The sequence below is a fragment of the Trichosurus vulpecula genome, chromosome 4, assembly GCF_011100635.1.
Source record: "Trichosurus vulpecula isolate mTriVul1 chromosome 4, mTriVul1.pri, whole genome shotgun sequence".
Lineage (NCBI taxonomy): Eukaryota > Metazoa > Chordata > Mammalia > Diprotodontia > Phalangeridae > Trichosurus > Trichosurus vulpecula.
Window position 1 is genome coordinate 181,685,771 of NC_050576.1, and position 23,612 is coordinate 181,709,382.

At 39.9% G+C, this 23,612-nt stretch overlaps 1 protein-coding gene across 1 annotated transcript; it reads right to left on the reverse strand.

Moving 5' to 3' along the window:
* Nucleotides 1-11,494: 11,494 nt before the first annotated feature.
* On the reverse strand, nucleotides 11,495-20,807 carry G6PC (glucose-6-phosphatase catalytic subunit). Its single transcript, XM_036753935.1, has 5 exons — nucleotides 20,491-20,807; nucleotides 18,997-19,106; nucleotides 17,484-17,589; nucleotides 15,733-15,848; nucleotides 11,495-13,576 (listed from the first exon to the last, which is right to left on the reverse strand). Exons 1-5 carry the CDS (start codon nucleotides 20,718-20,720, stop codon nucleotides 13,065-13,067), a joined length of 1,074 nt encoding a protein of 357 aa, XP_036609830.1. The 5' UTR covers nucleotides 20,721-20,807; the 3' UTR covers nucleotides 11,495-13,064.
* Between the last annotated feature and the right edge of the window lie 2,805 nt (nucleotides 20,808-23,612).

Below are 23,612 nucleotides of genomic sequence, written 5' to 3' on the forward strand. Positions count from 1 at the left end.
TTTACCTTGAGAACCCCCTTGTCCTACATCTGGAGTTATGATTGATAGAGTTCTTAAGTCTTCCAAACTTGTTGTTTTTTTTTTTAAACATTATCATTACTGTATAAATTGTTCTCTTGAGAGGGTCTCATTTCCCTCTGCATCGGTTGATAAAAATCTTTCCAGTTTTCTCTAAACTATCCCTTTCATCATTTTTTAACAACTTAATAATACCTTCCATTACATTCAGATGCCATGATTTGTTCAGCTGTTCTGCAGTTGATGGATACCTCCCTTTGTGTTTAGTTCTTTGCTACAAAAACAACAAAAAAACTGTCATAACTATGTTTGTAGTTTTTTAGGACTTTTTATTTTTATATATTTGTATTTATTTACTTTATATCTGTGAGGCATATATTTATATAAGTACTTGTTGTCTTCTTCACTAGAATATAAACTCATTGCAAGTAGGGATTATTTAATTCTTTGGACTTAAATCCCTAGAGACTGGTATACCTGGTACATAGGCACTTAATAAATGTCTATTGATTAAAACTGATTCACTCTTCTTTGATCTCTTTAGGGTTTAGGCCTAATAGTGATATTATTGGGTCCAAAGAGTATGTACAGTTTAATGACTTTTTGGGCAAAGTTCCAAATTGCTTTAGAGAACAACTGGATCAATTCCTAACTCCACCAACAGAGCTTCAGAGTTTCTGTCTCCTCACAGCCCCTCCAACAATTGTCATTTTCCTTTTCTGTCATCTTTGCCAATTTGATAGCCAATTTCTTCGTTTTACAGATCAGGAAACTGAGGCTCAGGAGGGTTAAATGATTTGTCCAAGATCACAGATAATAAGCATTACAAGTCAGATTTGAGAACGGGAGATAGAGCCGAGATGTCAGAGTAGCAAAAAGCAGTGCGGGTCTAGAAAATAAGTCAGGCTGATTCCTAATGGGGAAATCCAGAAAAAGTCATAGTATCCAGCCCAGCTCAGCATAGACAAGACAGACAGGGAGGTGCATAGACTCTAGGGATAGGTTATCCAGGAGCTTGCTGCTTGGTAAATACTCCAGCACATAGGAAGAGGCTGCACACCAGTGTAAGGGGGAGGTCTCGGATCCCTACTGGAGCACCAGATCCATACTGAGGTACTGAGATTGGGACAAGTGCTTTGTCACCCATGGCAGCTTTGTCGGCTCTGCCCAGTTCTGGGTCACAGATTCAGAGCAGAATGTGAATGGGACCTGTGCACAAGGGTGGCATTCCTGGATAAGGTGGCCCTGGGTGGTGGATAGAGAAAAGAGGAAGGTCAGAAGCTGTCAACAACAGCAGCAGTGTGACTCAGACCATAAGCATATAGCAGGACATCATTTCCAGCATCTATCCCAGCACGTGAAGGAATAACCTAGGCAGAAATTGAAGATGAAAAGGAAGCCTACAATTCTGCTACTGTGAACCAACAAAGTTTTCCAGTTAACTGATAGAAATGGAGTCCAACAGCAGTCTGCTCTTACTCAGATCCACACCTAAGTTGGGAACTTACAAAGCTCAGACTACGGGGGCAACAGTCAGGCTTTGGCTTGGGTCAGGAGCATTAAAAGCTTATAGGATCAACCCCGACTCTCCAGAAGTGCCAGAGCCCAGCCCTAACCCCAAGTCTTATATCAGGAAGAAGGATAAAAGAATGAGCAAACAAAAACAGGATCTCACCATAAAGAGCTATTATGGGGGCAAGGAAATCCAAGACAAAAACGCAAGAGAATAATAAAACAGCTACAAGCAAAACCTCAGAGAAAAAACATAGCTTGGGCACAAGCTTAAAGAGAACTTCTGGAAAAGATGAAGCAAGAGTTTTTTAAAAAGAGTTAAAAAATTATAAATGGAATGCCAGCACTTGAGAAAGAAATTGGAGAGGAAATGAGAGCTAGGAAAGAAAGAATTGGTAAGGGAATTAACAGGTTGGCATAAGAGATATAAAACCTTGCCCAAACAACAAGCATGCTGAAAAAGTAGAATGGGCCAAATAGAAGTCAATGACTCTGTGAGGCAACAAGAAATATTAAAACAAAGTCAAAAGACTGAAAAAGAAAGAATTGGTAAGGGAATTAACAGGTTGGCATAAGAGATATAAAACCTTGCCCAAACAACAAGCACGCTGAAAAAGTATAATGGGCCAAATAGAAGTCAATGACTCTGTGAGGCAACAAGAAATATTAAAACAAAGTCAAAAGACTGAAAAAAATAGAAGAAAAATCTAAGGTATCTCATAGCAAAAACTGATCTGGAAAATAGATCAAAGGGGAAAAATTAAGAATCACTGGACTATCAATACTATGACCAAAAAAAATGACAATAACCTAGACATCCTATTTTTTAAAAAAAATCTTAACAGAAAATTGCTCAGAGCTCCTAGACTCAGAGGGCAAAGTAGAAATAGAAAGAACTCATCAGCCACCTCCTGAAAGAAAACCCTAAATGGAAACTCCCAGAAACATCATAGCTAAAATTTCAAGTTTACAGGTCAAAGAAAAAATACTGTAATCAAACCAAAGAAAGAATTCAAGTACTGAGAAGCCACAGTTGGGATCACACATGATTTAGCAGCCACCATTATAAAGGGGCAGAGAACTTTGAATATGATATTCCAGGAGGTAAAGAATATTGTATGACAGCCAAGAATAACTCATCCAGCCAAACAGATTATAATGCTATAGAGGGGAAAATGAATGTTTTATGAAATAGAGAATTTTTAGCATTCCCAATAAAAAGACCAGAGCTGTGTAGAAACTCTGATATTCAAATGCAGAAGTAAAGAGGAACACAAAAAGGGAAACATAAATAAAGATGATAAAGGACTAAATAAGGATAAACTACTTATATTCAAATATGGAAAGATGTGACATGCGTCCCTTTGGAACTCTAACATCATCAGGGTCATGGAAGGAGTCCAATTAGACTAGGCCTGGGAGTGGTTCTGCTATGTCTTGATGAGCTTAAGAATGGAAAGAAAAGAGAAGAGTACACTGTGGCAGAAGGGACAGAGGTTAAATTTAAACACAATTTCCTGGACTTGAGAGCCGATGTTTTCCCGTGCCTTCTACTGTTATTTATCTGAGAATACCAGCCTGATGGTTTGGTAGCATGCAGGAATTCATAAGGTTCATCACGAGCAGATGACTAAGCATTCTGGCTAAATCATTACGTTAATAACAAAAAAGTTTTCTCATCTATAAACCTCAATTGATAAGACCTTGGGGTCAGGCGGCCTGAATATGGCCAAGGAGTAGTGTGATGCACTGCAGTATGGGAGCACTATATTTAAGTAAGGAAAGGTCTGAATCAGATTGTATCTCAGTTCTGACACTCAATAGGTGTGTGAGAACAGTTTTTGTTGTCATCTAATGATTAGATTAGCCTAATCCTTTCACTTATGTCTGACTCTTGTTGACCCCATTTAGGGTTTTCTTGGCAAAGATAGCTGAGTGGTTTGCCGCTTCCTTCTCCAGATCATTTGACAGATGAGGAAACTGAGGCAAAGTGGGTTAAGTGACTTGTCCAGGGTCACACAGCTAGTAAGTGTCTGAGGTTGGATTTGAACTCAAGAAGACAGGTCTTCCTGACTCCAGACCCAGTACTCTACCTACCGTGCCACCTAGCTACCAGTCATTTAACAATAAAACTCGGAACTACATACCTTATAAAGTTGTTGTGAGGAAAGCATTTTGTGAAATGTAAAACACTACATAAATATGAATTACTATTATATAAGACAGCCAGGTGGTTCAGTAGGTAGCACTCTGGGCCTGGACTCAGGAAGACCCAAGTTCAGATCTGACCCCCGAAACTCACTAGTTGCGTGATGCTAGGCAAATCACTTAACCGCTGTCTGCCACAGTTTCCTCAATGATAAAATAGAGATAGTACCTCACCAGGTTATGAGGATCAAATGGGATAATATTTGTGTACATTTATACAATTATGTGCCCGGTGCCTTGCACACAGTAGCTTCTATATAAATAAATGCTTGTTCCTTTCCCTTATGTTGGATACTCCAGGATCTAGGATTTAGTCTTGGCTCTGTGTGTCTTTTTAGTCTTTACTCATATTAACTGAGTGACCTTGGATAAATCAATATACCTCCCTGTGCCAAAGTTTCCTCATCTATGAAGTGGATTAAAATAGTCTCTCGACTCTGAGATTTTGTGATTCTGTTATTCTAGCTATCTCAAAATGAAAAACCCTGTCTATGAGGTAGTGAGTTCCCCACAAATCTGGCATTTATTAAGTGCCTATTATGTGCCAGAGTCTATGTTAGACATTGAGGATATAATTCCTGCCCTCAAGAAGCTTACCTTCTATCATATGAACATGTAGATGTATAAATAAACATAAAGCACATACCAAGTAAATAAATGGTAGATGGGGCGTGTGAGGCACTGGTTGCTGTCCGTGTTTGAAGAGGACCAAAATGACATCATTACGTCAGGATCAAGGTACAGTGTGTCCTCCTGGGGCTGATCAGACCAATATGAGTTCAGAAGGCTCTGCTATGGGTTGGGTACAAATGGTTCATATGAACATTTGGAGTGAAGATATCTCTAAATTTGTGCATCTCACATGTCTTTTGAGCTACTGAAAATCTTTACTCATAGAGCACAGCACCTTCTTTGACCAGCTAGGTGATGCAGTGGATAGAATAGGCCTGGAAGACCTGGGTTCAAATTCAAGCCTCAGACACTTACTAGCAGTGTGACCCTGGGCAAGTCATTTAGCTTTGTTTGCCTCAGTTTCCTCATCTGTAAAATGATGTAGAGAAGGAAATGGCAAACCATTCCGGTACCTTTGCCAAGAAAACCTCAAATGGGGTCACAGGGTTGGACACAACTGAAATGGGCGAACAACAAATTTTGTTATCATCTAATGATTAGATTAGCCTTATCTTTTCAGTTGTGTCTGCCTCTTCCTGACTCCATTCAGGATTTTCTTGGTAAAGATACCAGAGTGGTTTGCCAATTTCTTCTCCAGATCAGTTTACAGATGAGGAACTGAGGCAAAGTGGGTTAAGGTGACTAGTGGGATGAGGAAAGGCGTGATGTAAGAAATAGAATATGACCTGATCTCTGAAGAAAGCTAGGGATTCCAAGAGGAAAAAGGGAGAAGGAAGTATATTCCAGGAATGGGGGATACACCTCATGGCAAGGCACACATATGGGAGGTGGACTGTCTTGACGGAAGGACATATAGACCAGGTTGTCTAGACTGTGGCATAAGTGAAGAAGAGCAGATATGTAATAAGTTTCAAAGGTGAGCTGTCGTCAGATTGTGAAAGGCTTTAAAAGCCAAACAGGGCATTGCCACTGAAGATTTTCAAGCAGCATCTGGGAATGTTACAGAGGGGATTTCTATTTTAGGTTAAGGGTTATATCTCTTGTACCTTCTAATTCCAAGATCTTGTAGTGTTTTCTGCTTCTGGGATTAAGAACAGAAACCTGGTGGAAATCGTGGAAAGAATGCCAAAGTCAAAGCAATGCCTGGCACATACATAGTGTGCACTTAATGCTTGTTGATTGATAAAGTTTGACTGTTTGGTAGAGTTTATTATGTTTGGGGGAATTTGCCCTTTGGAAGCTCTCAGAAGCATATCTTATAGTCATGCAGACTATATGCATGGGGTAAATATGAAAAGGGGCATAGTTCTGAAGATAACAGCTGAGCTGCTTCTGGAACTAGCCCTGGCTGCTGACGAAGCATAAAGAGTAAGATCAGAGACTTATGTCTGCTGAATCAACTTTTCTAGGGTCCATCCAGAGACAAGGTCAATGGTGGTATGCTGTATTTACCCAAAGCACCAGAAGAATTAGAACTTACCTGGGGCTTCTTCCTGGAGCTTTTATTTAATAATACTCTTCAGGGATTGTTGTTATGTCATTTCAGGCATGTCCAACTCTTCGTGACCCCATTTGGGTTTTCTTGGCAAAGATACTGGAGTGGTTTGCCATTTCCTTCTCCAGCTCATTTTACAGATGAGGAAACTGAAGCACATAGGGTTAAGTGAGTTGTTCAGGGTCACCCAGATAGTATCTGAAGCTGGACTTGAACTCAGGTCCTCTTGATTCCCAGGATGGCAATCTATCCACTGTGCCACCTAGCTGCTCTTCTCTTCAGGGATAGAAAATGCAATTATCTTGCAATTATTAGACTCTTTGGTGTAAAAGAACAATACTCCACAAAGAAGACTTTCAGGACTTAATGACCTGATGTAAAAAAAATTAATTTAGCATTGTGCTTTGCATACAATAAATGTTTAATAAATGCTTGTTATTGAATGATTTATACCACTTGAACTTGTTCATATCCTTTAACATTGAAGAATGGCTCTTATTCTTATAAATTGGAATCAATTATTTATATATCTTGGATCAGAAACTTTTATCAGAGATATTTGCTACAAAGATCTTTTTCCCAGTTAGCCATTTTCTCTCTAATTTAAATGCATTGACTGTGTGCAGAAACTTCTATATTTTATATAATCGAAATTGTCTGTTTTATTTCCCATGATCTTTTTATTCCTTGTTTGGCCAAAGATTTTTCACCTATCCATATATCCTTTCCCAATTCTTCATTTTGTTTATGATATAACCTTTTATACCTAAGTCATATATCCATTTGGAGCTTTTATTAGTTGATATAAGGTATTGGTCTAAACTTAATTTCTAAGAGACTAATTTCCAGTTTTCCCAGAAGTATTTGTCAAATAGTGTAATTCTATCCCCAGTAGCTCAGGTCTTTGGTTTTATCAAACACCAGGTTATTGTGTTTGTTTGTTTCAGCATATTGTGTACCTAATCTGTTCCACTGATTGACTTCTCTGTTTTATCCAGTACCAAACTGTTCCTATGATTACAGGAACTTCCCTTCTAAGTAATCAAAAATAGTTAACAAGGGGAACCTTCACCACCCCTGCTTCAGAGAATAAAAAGAATGTAGGCAATAAATGAACAAAGTCCACAGTTTTGTGATGGGCATCAATAATGGAGCTTTGCTGACCCTCAAGTGGTTATTTTTTTTGACTGGATAGGAGGCTAGAAAGATGATGTCAAAAATTTCAGTAATTTAATTCAATGTACATGTGCTAAGTGCCTACAATGTGTTAGGGAAGCAAATATGAAAAATAATATTCCCTGCCCCCAAGGAGTTTGCAATTCAGTAGAGAGAATGAGATGCATACACATAACTATAGTGTAAATAAGAAATCTTTAGATTTAATGTTAGAAAATTAATAGATTAAATGTAAATTATAGCCCCTGAGACTCAAGCTAAACCAAGACTATCATGGAGTTTACCAGTTGGTGCTGTGATTGAACTGAAATTTCTGGGATGGTGATTTTGGAGAGTTCTAGGAGAAAAGGGCCAGGAGCCAGAAGGAACAGCCATGCCTGCTGTTACTCACTACGCAGGGAGGAAGACATACAACCATAATAAAAATAAAGATTTGTGATGCCTTGAAGGTCATTTCTATTGAGCAAGGGACTATTCAATCCTCATCTTAGGAACATATGGTAATCAAAAGGTTATCAAACCCAGAGTTTTTTCCTCCATCACCTGATTCTTGAAAAATTTCTATTCTCCTATATGAAGATGACATTATTCTGCTATCATTTATTTATATAGATCTGTGAAAAGCTATTTTCTAAATTGAGCAACTGCTGCAGAGAAAAATCATTAAATATTAATTATTCCACAACTACAGTGATGCTTTGGGGAAAAAAAGCTAGTAAGTTGCCATGGACTACAAAATAGTCCATCAATCAGTGCTAAGAATTAAGTATCTAGCTCTAAGCAGTTATTTTAATGAAACACTCTCTTGGAAAATGCATACTAAAATGATGAAAACCACAGTCACTTAGACCATGGAAGCCATATTGAAATTTCTTCATGCAAAGTGGGACCCACCCTTACATCATCTTCCAAAACAAAGCAGTTGGAATTATATAGCTGGAAGCCCTGAAAAATAATTCACTGAAAAATTTCTCTTTTTGTGTTTTATTACCCTGGTAGCTTTGATACAGGTGTAACCCAGGCTGGTTTGGGTAACATGGAAGCCCACATCCCCTACCATGTGAGTAGGGGTAGTCTCCTTTGATTGGCTGTCTGCATGTTTAAAACTGTCTACTATGCTTTTTGTTCTTTTTTGGCTGTTTTTTTTTTCCTTACCTCTTTTCTGCTGTTCTTTCTGGCAAATCTTATGTCATGTGTGCATCCAGAGAATGAAGATCAAAGTTCATCTGCAGCCTGGGCACCATGAAATGAAACTGTGTGTTTGCTTCTGTTCTGTGTTGTTTATCCTTGGTTTTACATGTCAGAGGTGATCCTCATGGGACCTGGGAATTTAGGCCACAGTGATCTTGGAGCCAGGATTGCAGAAGGTACAGTTAGCCGACATCTTGACGTGGAATCCCTGAGAAGCCAGGGTGCATGGCCCTCGAATCTGAGGGGTGTTTTGAACTCTGAATTGGGACTATGCTCTATAACAACTAAGCTAAACTATGAACCCAATCTTCTTTCCCTTCCCAGGAACTGATGTGTAAAAAGGGAGGAGGAGTATGCTATATTGATGGACAGGGAGTTTATCAAGGATTGTATGGGAAGACAAGTGTTAAGCCATAGATTTAGAGCTAGATTGAAAAGTGATTTTATCAATTCATATTTTATAACTTGCCAAAACCAGAAAAGGGCCAAAAGAATTGTAGGCACATTGCAGCCTCTAGTAGTCTTTTTGGGAGAAGGGCTAGAGTTAGCTCTTCTGAGGCCATTTGGTTCAGGCGCTTTCAGACACAAGTTTAAAAGAAAGTTTCCTCCTCCCCCAAATGCAGCAGGGCTGAAAGTATATACTTAAAGAGAAAGTCATACTTGGAGTGAGTGGTACTGCCCATGCATAGGTGGGAGCCAGCCAAGAGGGAGTAGATAGTTCTCTTGCTCACCAGCTCATCACCTTCTACCCCCTACATTGCTAGAATCACATATACCTACTAACAGAAGTGCTAGATTTAGAAACTTGCCTGTAATCTATAACAAGACCACGCTGTACATGCTCTTTGTTCTCTACATCCTACCATGGCCTTTGGACAAAAGCAATAAAACTTGATTTGCTAATGTGAAACAAACTTTGTGTCTATGATACTCAATCACTAACTTAAGATTATGCTATTAAAAACAACCATAAATCACATTTTTATATCCGTTTTCATCTCAGTGTGAGGGATACTATTTACTTCCAGAATCTGTTTTGCCAGGTTTCTTGCCTGGGCCCTAAATCCAAGATTTTAAACATGTGGTACTAATACTCCAACTTAACTAAATTTAAATATAATTTAACAAAATACATAAACAAAAATATAATTTAACAAAATAAAAATATACTAGAACATAGATAATGCTATTATGTGCTTTTCTAAGTCAATATATAGCCCACAGGGATCCTTATATGTGATTTAATGACCCTCCTTTCTTTTTGAGTTTGATACCACTAACCTAGATGACCAGATCATTAAGGAAAAATAAAAGTAGTATAGCAGTGCACAGTTATATAATATTTTAAGGTTTGGAAAGTGTTTTATATACATTATTTCATTTGATCTTGACAAAGAAGTCTAGTGTACAGAGGCAGGGTTCCTCTTCAACTGACCAGAACCCTTCCCTTTTCACTTCTGTCTCAGTCTTACCTACTGAGGAATTGGACCTTTCAGAAGATCTCTAAATCTGCTAAGATGGAAAAACTCTCTGGACACAAATACCAAAGGTTCCTCAGTTTCCACGCTTGTAAAATGAGGAAAATTGAACAAGATAATATCTAAAGTACCTTCTATCTCTAAATTCCTCTCCTTCAAGAGACCTAGACTTGTTGTAACTAGTCAACACCTTTTAATACCTAAAGATTACCATTACAGGGATAAGAAAGAGTATACCAGGTAATTCTGAGGTATCCAGGATAATAGACCTTATTCAGCAGAAGAAACCTGTAGAAGCAGCAGCAGCCTTGGGATTATTCCTTAGCTCTTTGACCGTCCTGCCTGAAATCTTAGTGCATTATGTTGTCAGACCTGGAATCTTTCCTATTCCTGTTTTGCTAGTGATCTGTGTTGACTTATAGCCCATAACCATGGCAGTCTTTACCTGAACATAAAATCTTTTCAAGCCCTGATCCATACAGTCCTCATTATCTATAATTTTTATTAGCCCCTAATTCCTAACAAAATATTCTGTGTCACTTTGTCCTACTTTGCCAAACCCAAGTTGACCTCTCTATTCTAATATAGCCCTGCCTTGGTCATGCCTATTGCAGGTGTCACAAAGGAAGCATTAAAGATAATGCATACTACTCAGAAAGAAATTTCCCGGTATCCTTCTCCTTAACCCCTCCAGCCCATACTGTAGGACTATTGGAGGCCCTGACTCAATTTTACAGACTTGCCTATACCTAATTTTGGACTTAGTGGAAGAAGAAGCAAAGAGCATGTGAGAGGCAAAAGCAGCAGAAGGACTCCTCCCATCAGGTCACCAACACAAATACCATCGAGCTGAGTGGTATGGGCAAATCACGCAAAAGACACATTGGGTGAAGTCCCTCTCTCTGGAGAGGGTAAGGGTACAATTCTAATCCAATTTCCCTAGGGCATGGGTTTCTTATCCTATTTCTTAAAAAAAATTCTTACCCTTGTGTATTTAAAAGTTTGTTTTGTTTGCTTAAGGGAAATGTAATAAAGCTATGAATTAATGAATTGATAAACTGTGGTAGTGTTTGAATTTAGTGTTCATGTGAGGTAGTTGGGAACAATTGGGGAGGAGAGATAGATTTAAAACTGATGCGTTTTGTCAGAATAAGATTCCTGGTTGGAGGTTCACAACTGATAAAGAGAGTTATTGTTGTTGTTGTTTTCAACAACTTCCCAGGTCAGAGAGAATAAATTCACCGGGGTTTCTTTGAGGAGACAAGTTAGTAACCATGGCTAGGGCAGTCAACTAGGCTGGCATTGAGGCAGGCATCTGTCATTATCTCCATCTGGTTTGAAAGGAAAACAACTCCTTCAGTGGGAAAAGGACTTTAGCTGTGGCTAGAGAGAAAATCATATCCAAAGGGGAGGAATATCCTAGCCTACAAAAAGGAGAGGGACAGTGTGAGTGACTGACAGCTCTGATTACCTGTATACAGCCACCATCACTCCTAAATCAGTAACTATCTTGATGGACTCTGTTTCCACTAAGTTTTTCACTTTTTTCTTGATCCACGTTGAAATGATCAGCCCTACCTAAGCCATTACTTCAAATATATGACATTCCTACCAGGGTTTGCTGCCTACCCAGGACAGGGCACTTCCATCTTCTTAGAGGAAAATTTAGGTACAGAGGCTGAATGACTTGCTCAGAGAAGGAAAGAAAGAGTCAACAAATCACCCAAGCCATGAATAAAATCCCAGGGTCTTGTTATACCTGAAATACAATAATCAGATAAACTTGTTTTTCTTAAAAATGTTTTAATAAAATACTACATACATATATATTTTCTTATACAGATATTATTTCCAGTATTGTTGGCATAGATCACAGTACTGTCTATGTAATTGATAGCAAACATAAGGTCTGGCAAATAAATAGACTTCAAATTTTTTTGTTTTGAAACTCTCTTTTGTAAGCAAATTCATCTGAGAAGCCCTTCTGGAGGACAGGAAAAGAGGAGTTTGGTCTTTTCTCCCATTTTCTTTCCTTTCCCACTTGGGCGGGAGGAAGGAGTCACATTTGCTCTCTATGAATCAAATGTAACATTGGAGTGACTTCTTGGGAAGCTGGAAAGGATGCCCTCTCCTTGCCATTTTCCCCATTATCCTAGAGCTTAACCTAAAAATATAGAAGCACCAGAATGGATTTGCTTTTCCAGAGAGCTGGGAATAAAATAATGTAGAGGAGGTGGGGCCAATGGGAGACAGCAGGAGGAAAATGAGCTGCTGTGATATAGAGAAAGACTGAGTATAAGAGAATAATTTATATGATGACACCTATAATGTAAAAAAAAAAGGCAATATTGAAAGACATCAGCATTCTGATCAATGTAGGGAACAGTCTCTGTTTCAGAGGACTGATTGTGAAACATATCTTTCCTCCTCCTTATGATGGACTCTAGGGGTTGAGTGAGACCGACGTTATCAGATGTGGTTAATATGTAGGTTTGTTTTGCTTAACTAAACTTTTTTGTTGTAAGGAAGGGAAGTGGAGCTGGAGGAGGATGGAGGGGAGTCATTAGAAAGTGGACTAGATTTAAAAAAAAAGAGTATCAAAACATTTATTAAAAATAAAAACAATATTAACAGGTGTGATCAAGGGCAAACAAAAAACGGCTGACTATGCTAACACAGGTAGGGAATCTAGCTCATCTCAGTCATTTAAAAAACACTGGTAGTAGTATGTTGACCATATGACCATTCAGGAAAAAAGAAGAATTACTTATCTTGCTGCCTATGTATCATTCTTGCAGGCTGGTCCCCATTAGGGAAATTGCCTTCACTTAGACGATTCAAACTAATTGGTGCCATTCAGCTAATGTTTATTGTACGATTTTTTTGGGGTGTGTGTGTATGATACCCGGAATCCTCAGAAATTCTCCTCCACCTCTACGTCTTTCCCCACCATCCTGCTCCTTCCTCCTTGTCGTGGTATGAGTGGACACGGCCTGGAAAAATTTACAAGTGAGATTCGCAGTCTGAACTCTGGTACTAGAGACCGGCGAGGCCTGTCTCATCTGGAAGTTGTGCTACTGCGGATCGAACAGAATAAAAGTAACATGCTTTCATGAGAGAGTCCAGGGCTAACAGTCTCTCTGTAATCAGAGACGTTCTCTGGAATGTTTCAGGTCACCCAGAAGCCTCACCAGCTCTCAAGGAATCGGCCACGCACAAGGATTGAGGACTCTAATGGGATGAGAGCCAGCGGCTCTCTAGAACCCGTCGGCCGCACCATAAGCCGTCAGAGCACCACTTACGCCCGGGGTAGCACAATTCGTTTACACTTAATATTCAAGTCTTCGGGTCCACTATAAAAATTTCTTCTCGGACTGGCCCAGGATCTGAGAGAAGCAGTAAGGAATAAGGCTAACCGACGTCAGAGGCACCGCTGCGCTCTTGCAAAAAGATAGTGCGTAGAAAAGCATCTCCTCTTGGGATGGGGGTTTGAAAGCGTCGAAAAGATGCAGGACGACCAGCGAGGCCACGATACAACACAGGCGGAAGGACAGCTGCTTCTTCCGTTTCCCTCTGCAACTTTCCTTATACATACTGGAGTTGAGCGCCAGGCCTAGGCCGAAGAGGATCCCGAGGTTCTTGAGCAGACTGGCAAAGGGGGTGGTGTCGATATGGACCCATTCTGGCCGCTCGCACCACCTTTTGGCTTTCTCTAGGGTCCATAGGAGGTCAATCCCCATCGCCTTCAGCATCAGGTAAAATCCAATGGCAAAGCTAAATAGGAAAAAGGTGATCGCAATGTACTTCTTGAGACTGGCACTGTAGATGATCTGGATGTGTCGGAAAGTTTCGGCAACAGCAATACCTGAATAATCAAATCGGCCGGACAAAAATGACGTTAGGAACTGAGGGGAGATCTTCAGATACAGCACTGGCGGGTGAAGCGCCACCAACCCTGTCAGACTGAGAGGGTAACGTAAGAGACATCAGTTTGATCTGAATAGCTACCTAGTGCAGTGTTGCTCTACCAAAGGTCGTTCTTAAAACCTATAAAGTTAAAAAAAAATCCCCAAACTGACACTCCTCTTTTTGCTTCCTCCATCCTGCTCTTTCTATCCTGGGCTCCCTTATCCTTAGCACCTGGTCTTGGCCCCTTGAACCACCTAGAATCAGTGCTGCCATGGAGGTTACTTAGATATTTTACTAAAATATGATTTTGGGCAGCTAGATGGTGCAGTGGATAGAGTACTGGGCCTGGAGTCAGGAAGACCTGAGTTCAAATGCGCCCTCAGACACTTGACACACTTACTAGCTGTGTGACCTTGGGCCGGTAGCTTAACCCCAATTGCCCTGCCTTCCCCTCTAAAAATATATATATATATAATAAAAAATATATTATATTATATATTATATTATATAAAAATATATATATATACACATATATATATAATTTTGGGCAGCTAGATGGTGCAGTGGATAGAGTACCAGGCCTGGAGTCAGGAAGACCTGAGTTCAAATCTAGTCTCAGGCACTTCCTAGCTGTATAACCCTGGGCAAGTCCTTCACCTGGTTTGCCTCAGTTTCCTCATCTGTAAAGTGGGCTGGAGAAGGAAATGGCAAACCGCTCCAGTATCTCTGCCAAGAAAACCCCAAATGAGGCCATAAAGAGTTGGACACAACTGAACAACAACAAAAGCATAATTTAGGTTGAGGAAACTCTTATCTACCTTGTTTTGCTACCTTTGTTCCTTTCTCTTAATTCTATATTCTCTCTCTCTCCTTTCAACATCTTTTAACTTATTTTAAATATGTTTAGATGATCCTGGCCAAAAAATAAATAAATAAAAGGTTTTTTTGGATACATCTTGTTGTTTACATTATTGGAATTTTTAGAAGTACTATTTCTTCACCTCCCTCCACCCTTCAGGAAATTAATCCTCTCCTTCGAACATAGAGGGGACTAAGGGTATGAAACATGGACTAGTTTGACGAACGGTTTTTCCTTCTCTTTAAAAAATTTGTTGTACAAGAGATAACATTCTGGGTAAGGGAAGGGAAACGAACATATTTGGAAATGAAACTAATGGAAAAAAAGAATGGATATTCACAAAATATTTTTAAAACCAAATGAATTTTTAAAATAAGATGAGTTTTGGCAACAGGAAAAAAAATTGACCTTCTCTTGTGCTGTATTCTGTTCTTAAAGATCTCTAAGAAAGGGAAGATCCACAAACATCATGAGAACAAGGATTGTGGCTTATCTAAACTTTGCATCTGCCCTAGTACTGAGGACAGCGTTCTGGTTACAGTAAGTACTTGCTTAATAAATGTTTGTGGAGTGGGGCAGCTAGGTGGTGCAGTGAGTAGAGCACTGGCCCTGTGTGACCTTGGGCAAGTTACTTAACCCTAATTGCCCTGCTCTCCCCCTCCAAAAAATAAATAGTTGTGGAATGAATGACATAATGAATGGAGATTCTATAATCTCCCTCTTTGTCATAAATTCCAAGGTCTCCTATTTCAACTACTCCCCCCAAATCAAAGTTCTTTCTTATGCCTGCCCTAAATGCCTCCTACTGCCTTTTTGGCTCAATTTGTAAACTACAAGCCTACTCTACTTTAAGAAGACGAGAATTCAGGAAAATCTGAAATAACAAAAATTAACAATCCTTTAGAAAAGGATTCCTTTATACATAGAACTTCCCTAGAGCTTTTTTGTTGCTGTTATTGTTACAATTTGGTAAACTAACTTGCAGCTAAACCCCTAGAAAAACCCTTAGAGTATAATGGAGACTATGACTCCATTCACCAAACTGTGGTTTCCATACCACTTTTCAGGAACATGCATATTATGGACAGCAAAGCATACCTTGCTGTCAAAAATAGCAGCTCTCTAAACTTTCTACCTTTGATTTGCAATCCATTGAAAACCAATAGTATAAGTTACATTCACAGTAAGGGTGGTATGTTGCATTGCTATGATTAAGGAGGAGCCAGAAAGAAGATGTTTCAAATACTACTGACCTGAGAGGACTCCAGCAACAACCTGATGAGGGAAATGGGCAGCAAGATAGATTCGGGACAGGCAGACATTGAGCTGCACAGTCCAGAACCCCAACCACAGAAGCATGTGCAGGCACCTGCAAAAGGAAACCCAAACACAGCAGAATTGAGATACAGAACAGAAATGCTATTCAATAGAACAGCCTCAGCAGGAACATTGGGATACCTTAATTTCTTTTGGTCAGAAATCCCATTAGATTATAATAGTTATCATGGAGTGCTAGAACTAGAAGTGACCTCTAGTCCAAAATCTAGCTAAAGCATCAACTCTTTTTCTAATATTCCCAACAAGTGATCATCCAGCCTCTATACAAACACTTCCAGGAATGGAGTTTACTGATACTTTAAGGGTAAGACATTCCATTTTCAGATACTTCTACTAGTAAATGGAATTGAAATTGAACTCTTCTAACTACCACCTACTGGTCTGGGTTATTGCTCTCTGGGTTCTGAGCACAGTTTCTATTAAAAATCTTTTACATAGTTGAAGGCAGTGATCATATCCCCACTGTCTTCTTTCTCTAGGCTAAATATGTCTAATTCCTTCCAGTGATTGTTATCACTTTAAGTAATCGTCATATGAAATGATCATAGTTCCCTCTCCATCCTGGTTGCCTTCTGGATACACTCTGATTTGCCAAGGACCCACTGACAATGTGGTGCACAAAACCAGACACAGTACTCCAGAGATGGAGGAATCTGACCAGGGCTGAGTACTATAGGTCTACCATTTCTTTCATTCTGGATTAATGTGACCTAAGACAGCCCTAACTTTTTCAGTGACCACATCACTCTTGGAGTGTATTGAGCTTGGAGTCTGCTAAACCCCAAGGTCACTGTCTAGTTACATTTCCCACATCCTTTACTTGGGTGACTAATTTTTTTGAACTTAAGTAAAAGATTTTACATTTTTCTGTGTTAAATTTTATCTTGAGAGGCAGTGTGGTAAGTGGATTAAAAAAAAAGCTGGCCTTGGGGTCAGTCCTTCCTGGGACACATACTTTCTATGTGACTCTTAACCTCTCAGTGTCCCCAGGCAATTTTCTAAGATTATAAGTTGCAGAGACAGTGGTAACTTTTATTAGTAAAGGAAGTCCCTCACCAGGAGCTTCATAATCCTAGAAATCATAGGTCAAATAAAAAAAATAAATGTTTATCATATTAGATTATGACATCCAATGCATTAGTCCTCTATCCCAGCTTTTTGTCATTTGTAAATTTGATATAAATACCATCTATGTTCCCATATAGGTAATTGATAGAAATATTGAAGGAAGAGGATAAGGCACCTGCTATGTGTCTTACACTTAACACTTTACAAGCATTATCTCACTTGATTCTCACAACAACCCTGTGAAGTAGATGCTGTTATTATCCCCATTTTAGACTTAGGAAACTGAGGCAAGCAGAGGTTAAGTGACTTGCTCAGGGTCACAAAATTAGGAAATGCCTGAGGTCAGATTTGAACTTAGGTCTCCCTAACTCTGGGTCCAATGCTCTATTCAAAATGTGGCTACCTGGCTGCCTCAGAATAATGAACAGAACAGGACTCCTGTTTAATAGGAGTCCTTCAAATTTATCATCCCTATTCTAAAATATGAGAATATACTGGGGAGAATGGGAGGGAGAAAAAGGGATTTGTCAGCTAGAGAGCTGATTGATTTCCTTCTCCTTCCCTTAGTTTCTCAACCAATCACTGAAAACTTCCTTACCGGAACCTGAGAGTCGGCTTCTTCTTTCCACGAGTAAGGGAGAGGATGGATGTAACAATTACATAGTATACACCTGCTGCACCCATGGCATGGCCTGAAGGACTACCTGGAGGACCAGAAGGAAGCATAGTGTCTTGGATACTGGCCAAAAAAAGAAGGAAGGAGGGAAAGAAAGAAGGAAGGAAGGGAGGGAGGGAGGGAGGAAGGAAGGAAGGAAGGAAGGAAAAGAAAGGAATGAAGGAAGAAAATAGAAAAGGTACTTCTGTCTTTCCCTAGATTTGGAAAGATTCCATATGCCCCTTTACCTATTATCACCCCTCACAAAGGCTCATTCTGTTTGATTGAAAAATATCAATATGATTTTAATGAATAAGCTTCAAGCAAGGTGTAGCTGATGTACCACTGACTTCGGTGGCTCCACCCACAAAGCCCAGCTGCTGGGTAGAGAAGAGCATCCAAGGTCTCTGGCCACTGCTACTTTCTTTTCCCTGGAGGAAACGAGTTGAGGATACCCTTTACAGATCCAGGGCTTCTGCTCCTTTCCTCTATGGGGAAATCCTGGCTTGGATGCAAGATACCAAAACACTCCAACCTACTGCATCCAGGTGACTACGCTTCTATGTTTAATTTTTCTGCATTATAGCTCCCTACCCAGTTAATGCACAAGTTCTCCATCATTAGGTTTCCTTCAATTATTTCAAAATATTATTCTGAGAAAGGGTCCCTAGGCTTCACCAGATTGCCAGAAAGGTCTGTGACACATAATGGGCAAATAACATGGGCAAATATATGTTAACTTGCAAATAATCTTTGAACTGAGTTGTAATTGAATTAAATGGAAGCTAATGAAAAATCACAGAACCCAACAGCACAAAGGTACCTCAGAAGCCACCCATATAATCTGTATTGATTCTGAATGTCCTCAAGTGCCCATCTAGTATCTATCTTAAAACTTCCAATAAGGAAAAACCCCACTATTTCCCAAGGAAATCCATTCCACTTCTGGACAGCTCTGACTGTAAAGAAGCTTCTCCTTACATAAAGCCCAAATCTACCTCTCTCCCACTTCCATTCATTGCTTTATGCTACAGACCATACTGAATCTTCCCTTTCCCTATTTGTCATTTGTTATTCGGTCATTTCAGTTCTGTCCAGCTTTTTGTGACCCCATTTGAGGTTTTCTTAGCCAAGATACTGGAGTGGTTTGCCATTTTCTTCTCCAGCTCATTTGACAGATGAGGAAACTGAGACAAACAGGGCTAAGTGACTTTCCCAGAGTCCCACAGCTAGCAAGTGTCTGAGGCTGGATTTGAACTTGGGTCCTTCCTGGCTCCAAGCTCCATGCTCTATCCACTGTGCCACCTAGCTGCCCCATAATATAGCAACATTATCAACCACAATTATAGCTCATATGCATAGTTACAAAGCTGCCCAGTTTCTATTATATGCAAAGTCTTTATCATGGTCATGTCCATACAAAGCTAGCAATGAGATATGTTAAATAAAACCTCACCTGGTCCAGTCTCACAGGTGATGGGGAACTGCTTTATCACAGGCACAGATGTGTTTATGTAGTAGTCAGTGTCTAATACCCACCAGTATGGACGCTGTCCAAAAAGAATCCTGTCAGGGAGCAAGAAAGTTGTTAAAAGTTACAGGGTCTTCTTTACCAAAGAGTGTGAGAGTATAGCAGGAAGAAGTGTCATGCATTTACTTTCCTATCTCTAATGGCAGCTTTGTTTAACTCTGACTCTAGAACCACAGAGTGTCAGTGCTGGAAGGGACCTTGAACATCACCAATCTAGTCAATCCTGACATTTTACAGATGAAGAAACTTGGGTCCAGGGAATGAAGCAACTTGCAGAGTTAATGGAACAAGTTGGTCTCAAACCCAGGTCTCCCGACTCCCAGTTCAGGGCTCTCTCCTTCTCATCACAGTCCATGCTATCCCAAACTATCCCAAAAGGATAATTTAAAACTTAAACCTATCTGTGTTCAATCATTGCATCTTCATCTTCCTCTCTCTTCATTCAAGGAGAGCCCTGAGTTTCCACAGTCACAAGATTATAAGGGTCAACTGCCCCTTCCAGTCCCACCAAAATCCCTATCTTCCAAGAACTGAAGAACATTTCCTATCTGGGAAATGCATCCCCTGCATCTATATCTTTATCCTTTCTGCTGTGGAATAAAAGACATTGACCAAAGGTCTTTTTCTTTCATTTAAAGATGGGCTAGAAAGATAAATTTTTCATTTTAGTAAAAGAGATGTCAAATTTAAGTCAAGATTCCTCTGTTACTGTAAGGTTATTGAGATGATAGACTCTTTTGGATGTAAGGGCAATCAGACCTTGTGGATAGACAAAGATCCAGGTCTTGAATAAAATAAAGAATCATTAATTCAGGCCCTTCTAATCTAGTGCTCAGTCAGACACAATCTATTATATAACTCTTACTAAGTATGAAGTTTGAAAGAATTTTATCTATGAATTTCCGGGGTCTTACAGGTGAGTAGAGATAATAACCATTTATAATTAGCAGCCTTTTCTAATAAAGAACTCAGACATTTCTGCAATATACTTTCAATTTCTGTACCTAATAATTCCTTAACATTGAAGATTTGTGTTGCTAATTCCATTTTATTGGCTTACCTCATTTTCCTTATTTCTATCTCTTTTTACCAGTATTTATATTTTGTAGTATATTTTAAAGGTTTTTTAAAATTTCATCCCTTTTTCAAAATTGTCATTATTCAGACTTTTCACTAAATCAGATTATTCTTCCTTAATTGCATACTAATTAGGTTTTACCCTCTTTCTAACTCAATGACAGGTTCTGCCTACAATATTTGTGTAAGATACTAAAAGCAAAGGGAGAGCAGCTAATGTCCTCCCAAAGAGTCTGGATAGGGATTGGAAAATTGGTTCCCTTTGGAGGGTCAATGGGAACAGATCTCTTCCCCTTCCTGATCTCCCTGTTACTCTCCTTCCTTGTCCAGGTTCTTACTTACCACTTAAAAACCAAATTGAGCCAGTCTCCAATCACAGCCACCCAGAGGAGTTTGATGCCTACAGTTTCTTGAACATGGAACCAAATGGGAAAGAGGACATAAAAGGCATTCCTGAGATCTGCAAGCATTGAGACCAAGATGAACCAGTCCTTGGAGTCCTTATAATTTACTTGGAGGTAATGGGTCGATTGGATCCCAAAGTCATGGAGGACATTCATCCCTGCCTCCATCCTCACTTGCTCTTGGTACTTCTGTAGGTCCTCAGCAAAGCATGTGAAGCTATTTCAGGCTCTGCTGGAATTGTTCTGCTCTTAGATTGATCCTTGCCTCTGTTTTATACTCCCTTGCTTCTAGCCATAGGCCATTTCAACCCTGATCTTTGGACCCAAAAAACACTTTTTTCTAAAATCTATTGATCAAAGGTGCATCACCAGAAGGTTGATGCAAACACATGTGGGTGATTTACGTAAAATAGGAAAACAGGCACACAAAAACAACCTGATCTGCCACATATTCAGTAGGGACAATTATTAACCTTTTGCCTGCTGTTTGACATCCCAGACAACTGCCCTCCTGTCCTCTTAAACTGGGCCAAAGACACAAGATCAAGTTTAAACCGTCTACTATTCCTTGCCCCATTTGGAAAGTTCGCTGATTTGTATATGGAGTTTGTACTCTCTGCTGTATACTCACCAGCTTGTTTGGGGGACATGAAGAAGTTAATATGCCTTAGTTTAAATCCCTTTGAGTCATCTCTTGAGTCCTCTAGTGATTCACATTTCTAGTTATTAATTAAAAGTGATCAGGCAGCTCTATGTCATGAGAAGAGTTGTTGGTTTGATGCCTATGTCCTAGCAGCATCCAGCCTTCAGAAATGTCTACAGTTTGGCAATCCCCTTTCTCAATATTGGTGAGAGACAAGATTATCATAAGATGGGCTAATTAATTTGGCAGCCTTTATGAGGACTTTTAAAACCATCACTTGTAATTTACCTGAATGAATACCTACCTATGCAAAAACAAATGCCCACAGAAGTAAAATGCCTACTGTCTTGTCAGTCCTCAATTCAGGGATGGCCAACAACATTGAATAGAACCAAAAACCTTGTACCAATTGTCTTGAAATTTGGAAGAAGGACCCTGGATACAGATAGCACATACATGAAAAAGAAGGTGAACCAAGGCTGTCTTGACAAAAGGCATTTGTCATGATAATGTATAAAGGGAGTAAAATTTTAAAAACGAGCGATATTTTCTTTCCTCCCAACCAATGCAACCTCCTCTTCAATAAGCCCAAGGAGGATAGTCTAACATATCTGGAGCAGAGAGGGATAAGTGGGCTGATAGAGGGATGGGGAAGAGACTCAGAATGAAAGGGTTTGGAGCAAAGGTTGACAATAATCCACGCTGGAAATAATTACAGGAGGGTCTAGGACAGGAGGTCCTGATTTGTCAAACTTTCTCAGTGCATCGGATCCTCCCTGGGAGGGTCCCTCTCCCCTAGTGGTGGTCAGGACGGATTTCATAATAAAGCATGTCAGTTGAACAATCCTATACCTAGGGAGGCCCATCTTAATAGCTTATAGATAAGTGTCGTCCTATGGGAAGGAGCTCTCCCTCTCTCCTCCTGGATAAGCCTTGTTCTCAGAATAATTCTTTCTTTAAATCTCCTGTCCTGGTTTCAATTACATGAGGGCAATCTATGTATAAATGGAGCAGACCCTGCCTACGTATAGTAAGACAACAACCCTGGGCCCCCATAAAGTTAGACTTCCCAGGGGCCACAGACTCTGAGTCACACAAGTCTTGGTCATGTGCCCAGCATGTGGGGAGCAAGAGGAGGGTGCTATCTTCTAGTGGGAACAACAGGGAGCTCTGCTCTTCTTGATAAGGAGTCATTATGGGGCTGATATTTGTGTTCTGCAAAAGTAAAGCATGGGACTTTGGGCAGCCTGCCAGGTTTGGTGACAAGCTTGGCTAGAATAACCATAGATTATATCGTGAAGCTATTACTGGTCTCCAGCTGCCTCTCACCTAACAACACTTGCCATTCACCTATTAGCCTCAGTGGCAATCCTTTTCTACTGCCTCGTGCAAATTTTTATCATGTGATGGAAGGGGGTAAAGCACCAATTAGAAAACCGGTTGAAAAAAATAAATGGTAGAAGACTCTCAAATGTCTCCAAATATCAAACCCTCAAAGATCTTGTGGCTATCATGGCGTAATAGAAATAACATTGACTCTGGGGTCCTGGGTTCAAATCCTGTCACTGACACTACCTGTATGACCTTAAGCAAGTCACTGAACCTCGCAGAGCCTTGGTTTCCTCATCTGTTAAAAAAAAAAGAAAAAAAGGAGGAGATTGGGTTAGATGGCTCTGAGATTCCTGCTGTTTCTAGCTGGGTTTGAATCCTACCTCTACCATTTATTACCTGTGTAACCTTGCGTAAGTCACTGTTCTCTGGCTCTGTTTCCTCCCTTGTAAAATGAGAGGAGGTTGGATTAAGTCACTTTTATTGTCTCTTCTTACTCTAACACTCTATGTTACCAGGTCAGCCCCTAAAGAGCAGGATCTGTCTCCTTTCAGTCTTCCTTTTCCCTTGCATATAGTATTGTTTCTTTCTTTCTTTTTTTTTTTTTGGAGGTGGGGAAGTTAGGGCAGTTGGGGTAAGTGACTTGCCCAAGGTCACACAGCTAGTAAGTATCAAAGTGTCTGAGGTCAGATTTGAACTCAGCTCCTTCTGACTCCAGGGCCAATTCTCTATTCCCTGCCACTACCACCCCTTTTTTGAGTAGCATTTCAATAAATGCTTGTTGAGTTAAATTGAACCAGTTGTATTTTGCAAGAGGCATTTTGAGATTTTGAAAATTTGTTTTACTGCCTCCAGAGATTTCATTCCACCTTTCCTTAGTCACCTTTTCCAGCAAATGACAATTCACCCTTTCAAGAATTTCTTGCTTGAATCTAACTCCAATCTCCTCCCTTTGCAGTTTGACTCCGTTCCCTTTTGTTCAGAGCCGGTTAACTGCCCTTTAAGGAAACGTCTGGTCAGAGAGCAGGAGACAGTTAAGATGGAAAAGTTTATGTTGCTCTCTTTGGCTGGTGAGCCAGCTGGTCGCT

Coding starts and splice junctions, on each gene's coding strand:
- G6PC (XM_036753935.1), bottom strand. CDS start 20,720: ATGGAGGCAGGGATGAATGTCCTCCATGACTTTGGGATCCAATCGACC. Junction 19,107..20,490: donor CTCAATTTGGTTTTTAAGTG/GTAAGTAAGAAC, acceptor GCTCCCTGACAG/GATTCTTTTTGGACAGCGTC. Junction 15,849..17,483: donor AAGCCGACTCTCAGGTTCCG/GTAAGGAAGTTT, acceptor TTCCTTTTGCAG/GTGCCTGCACATGCTTCTGT.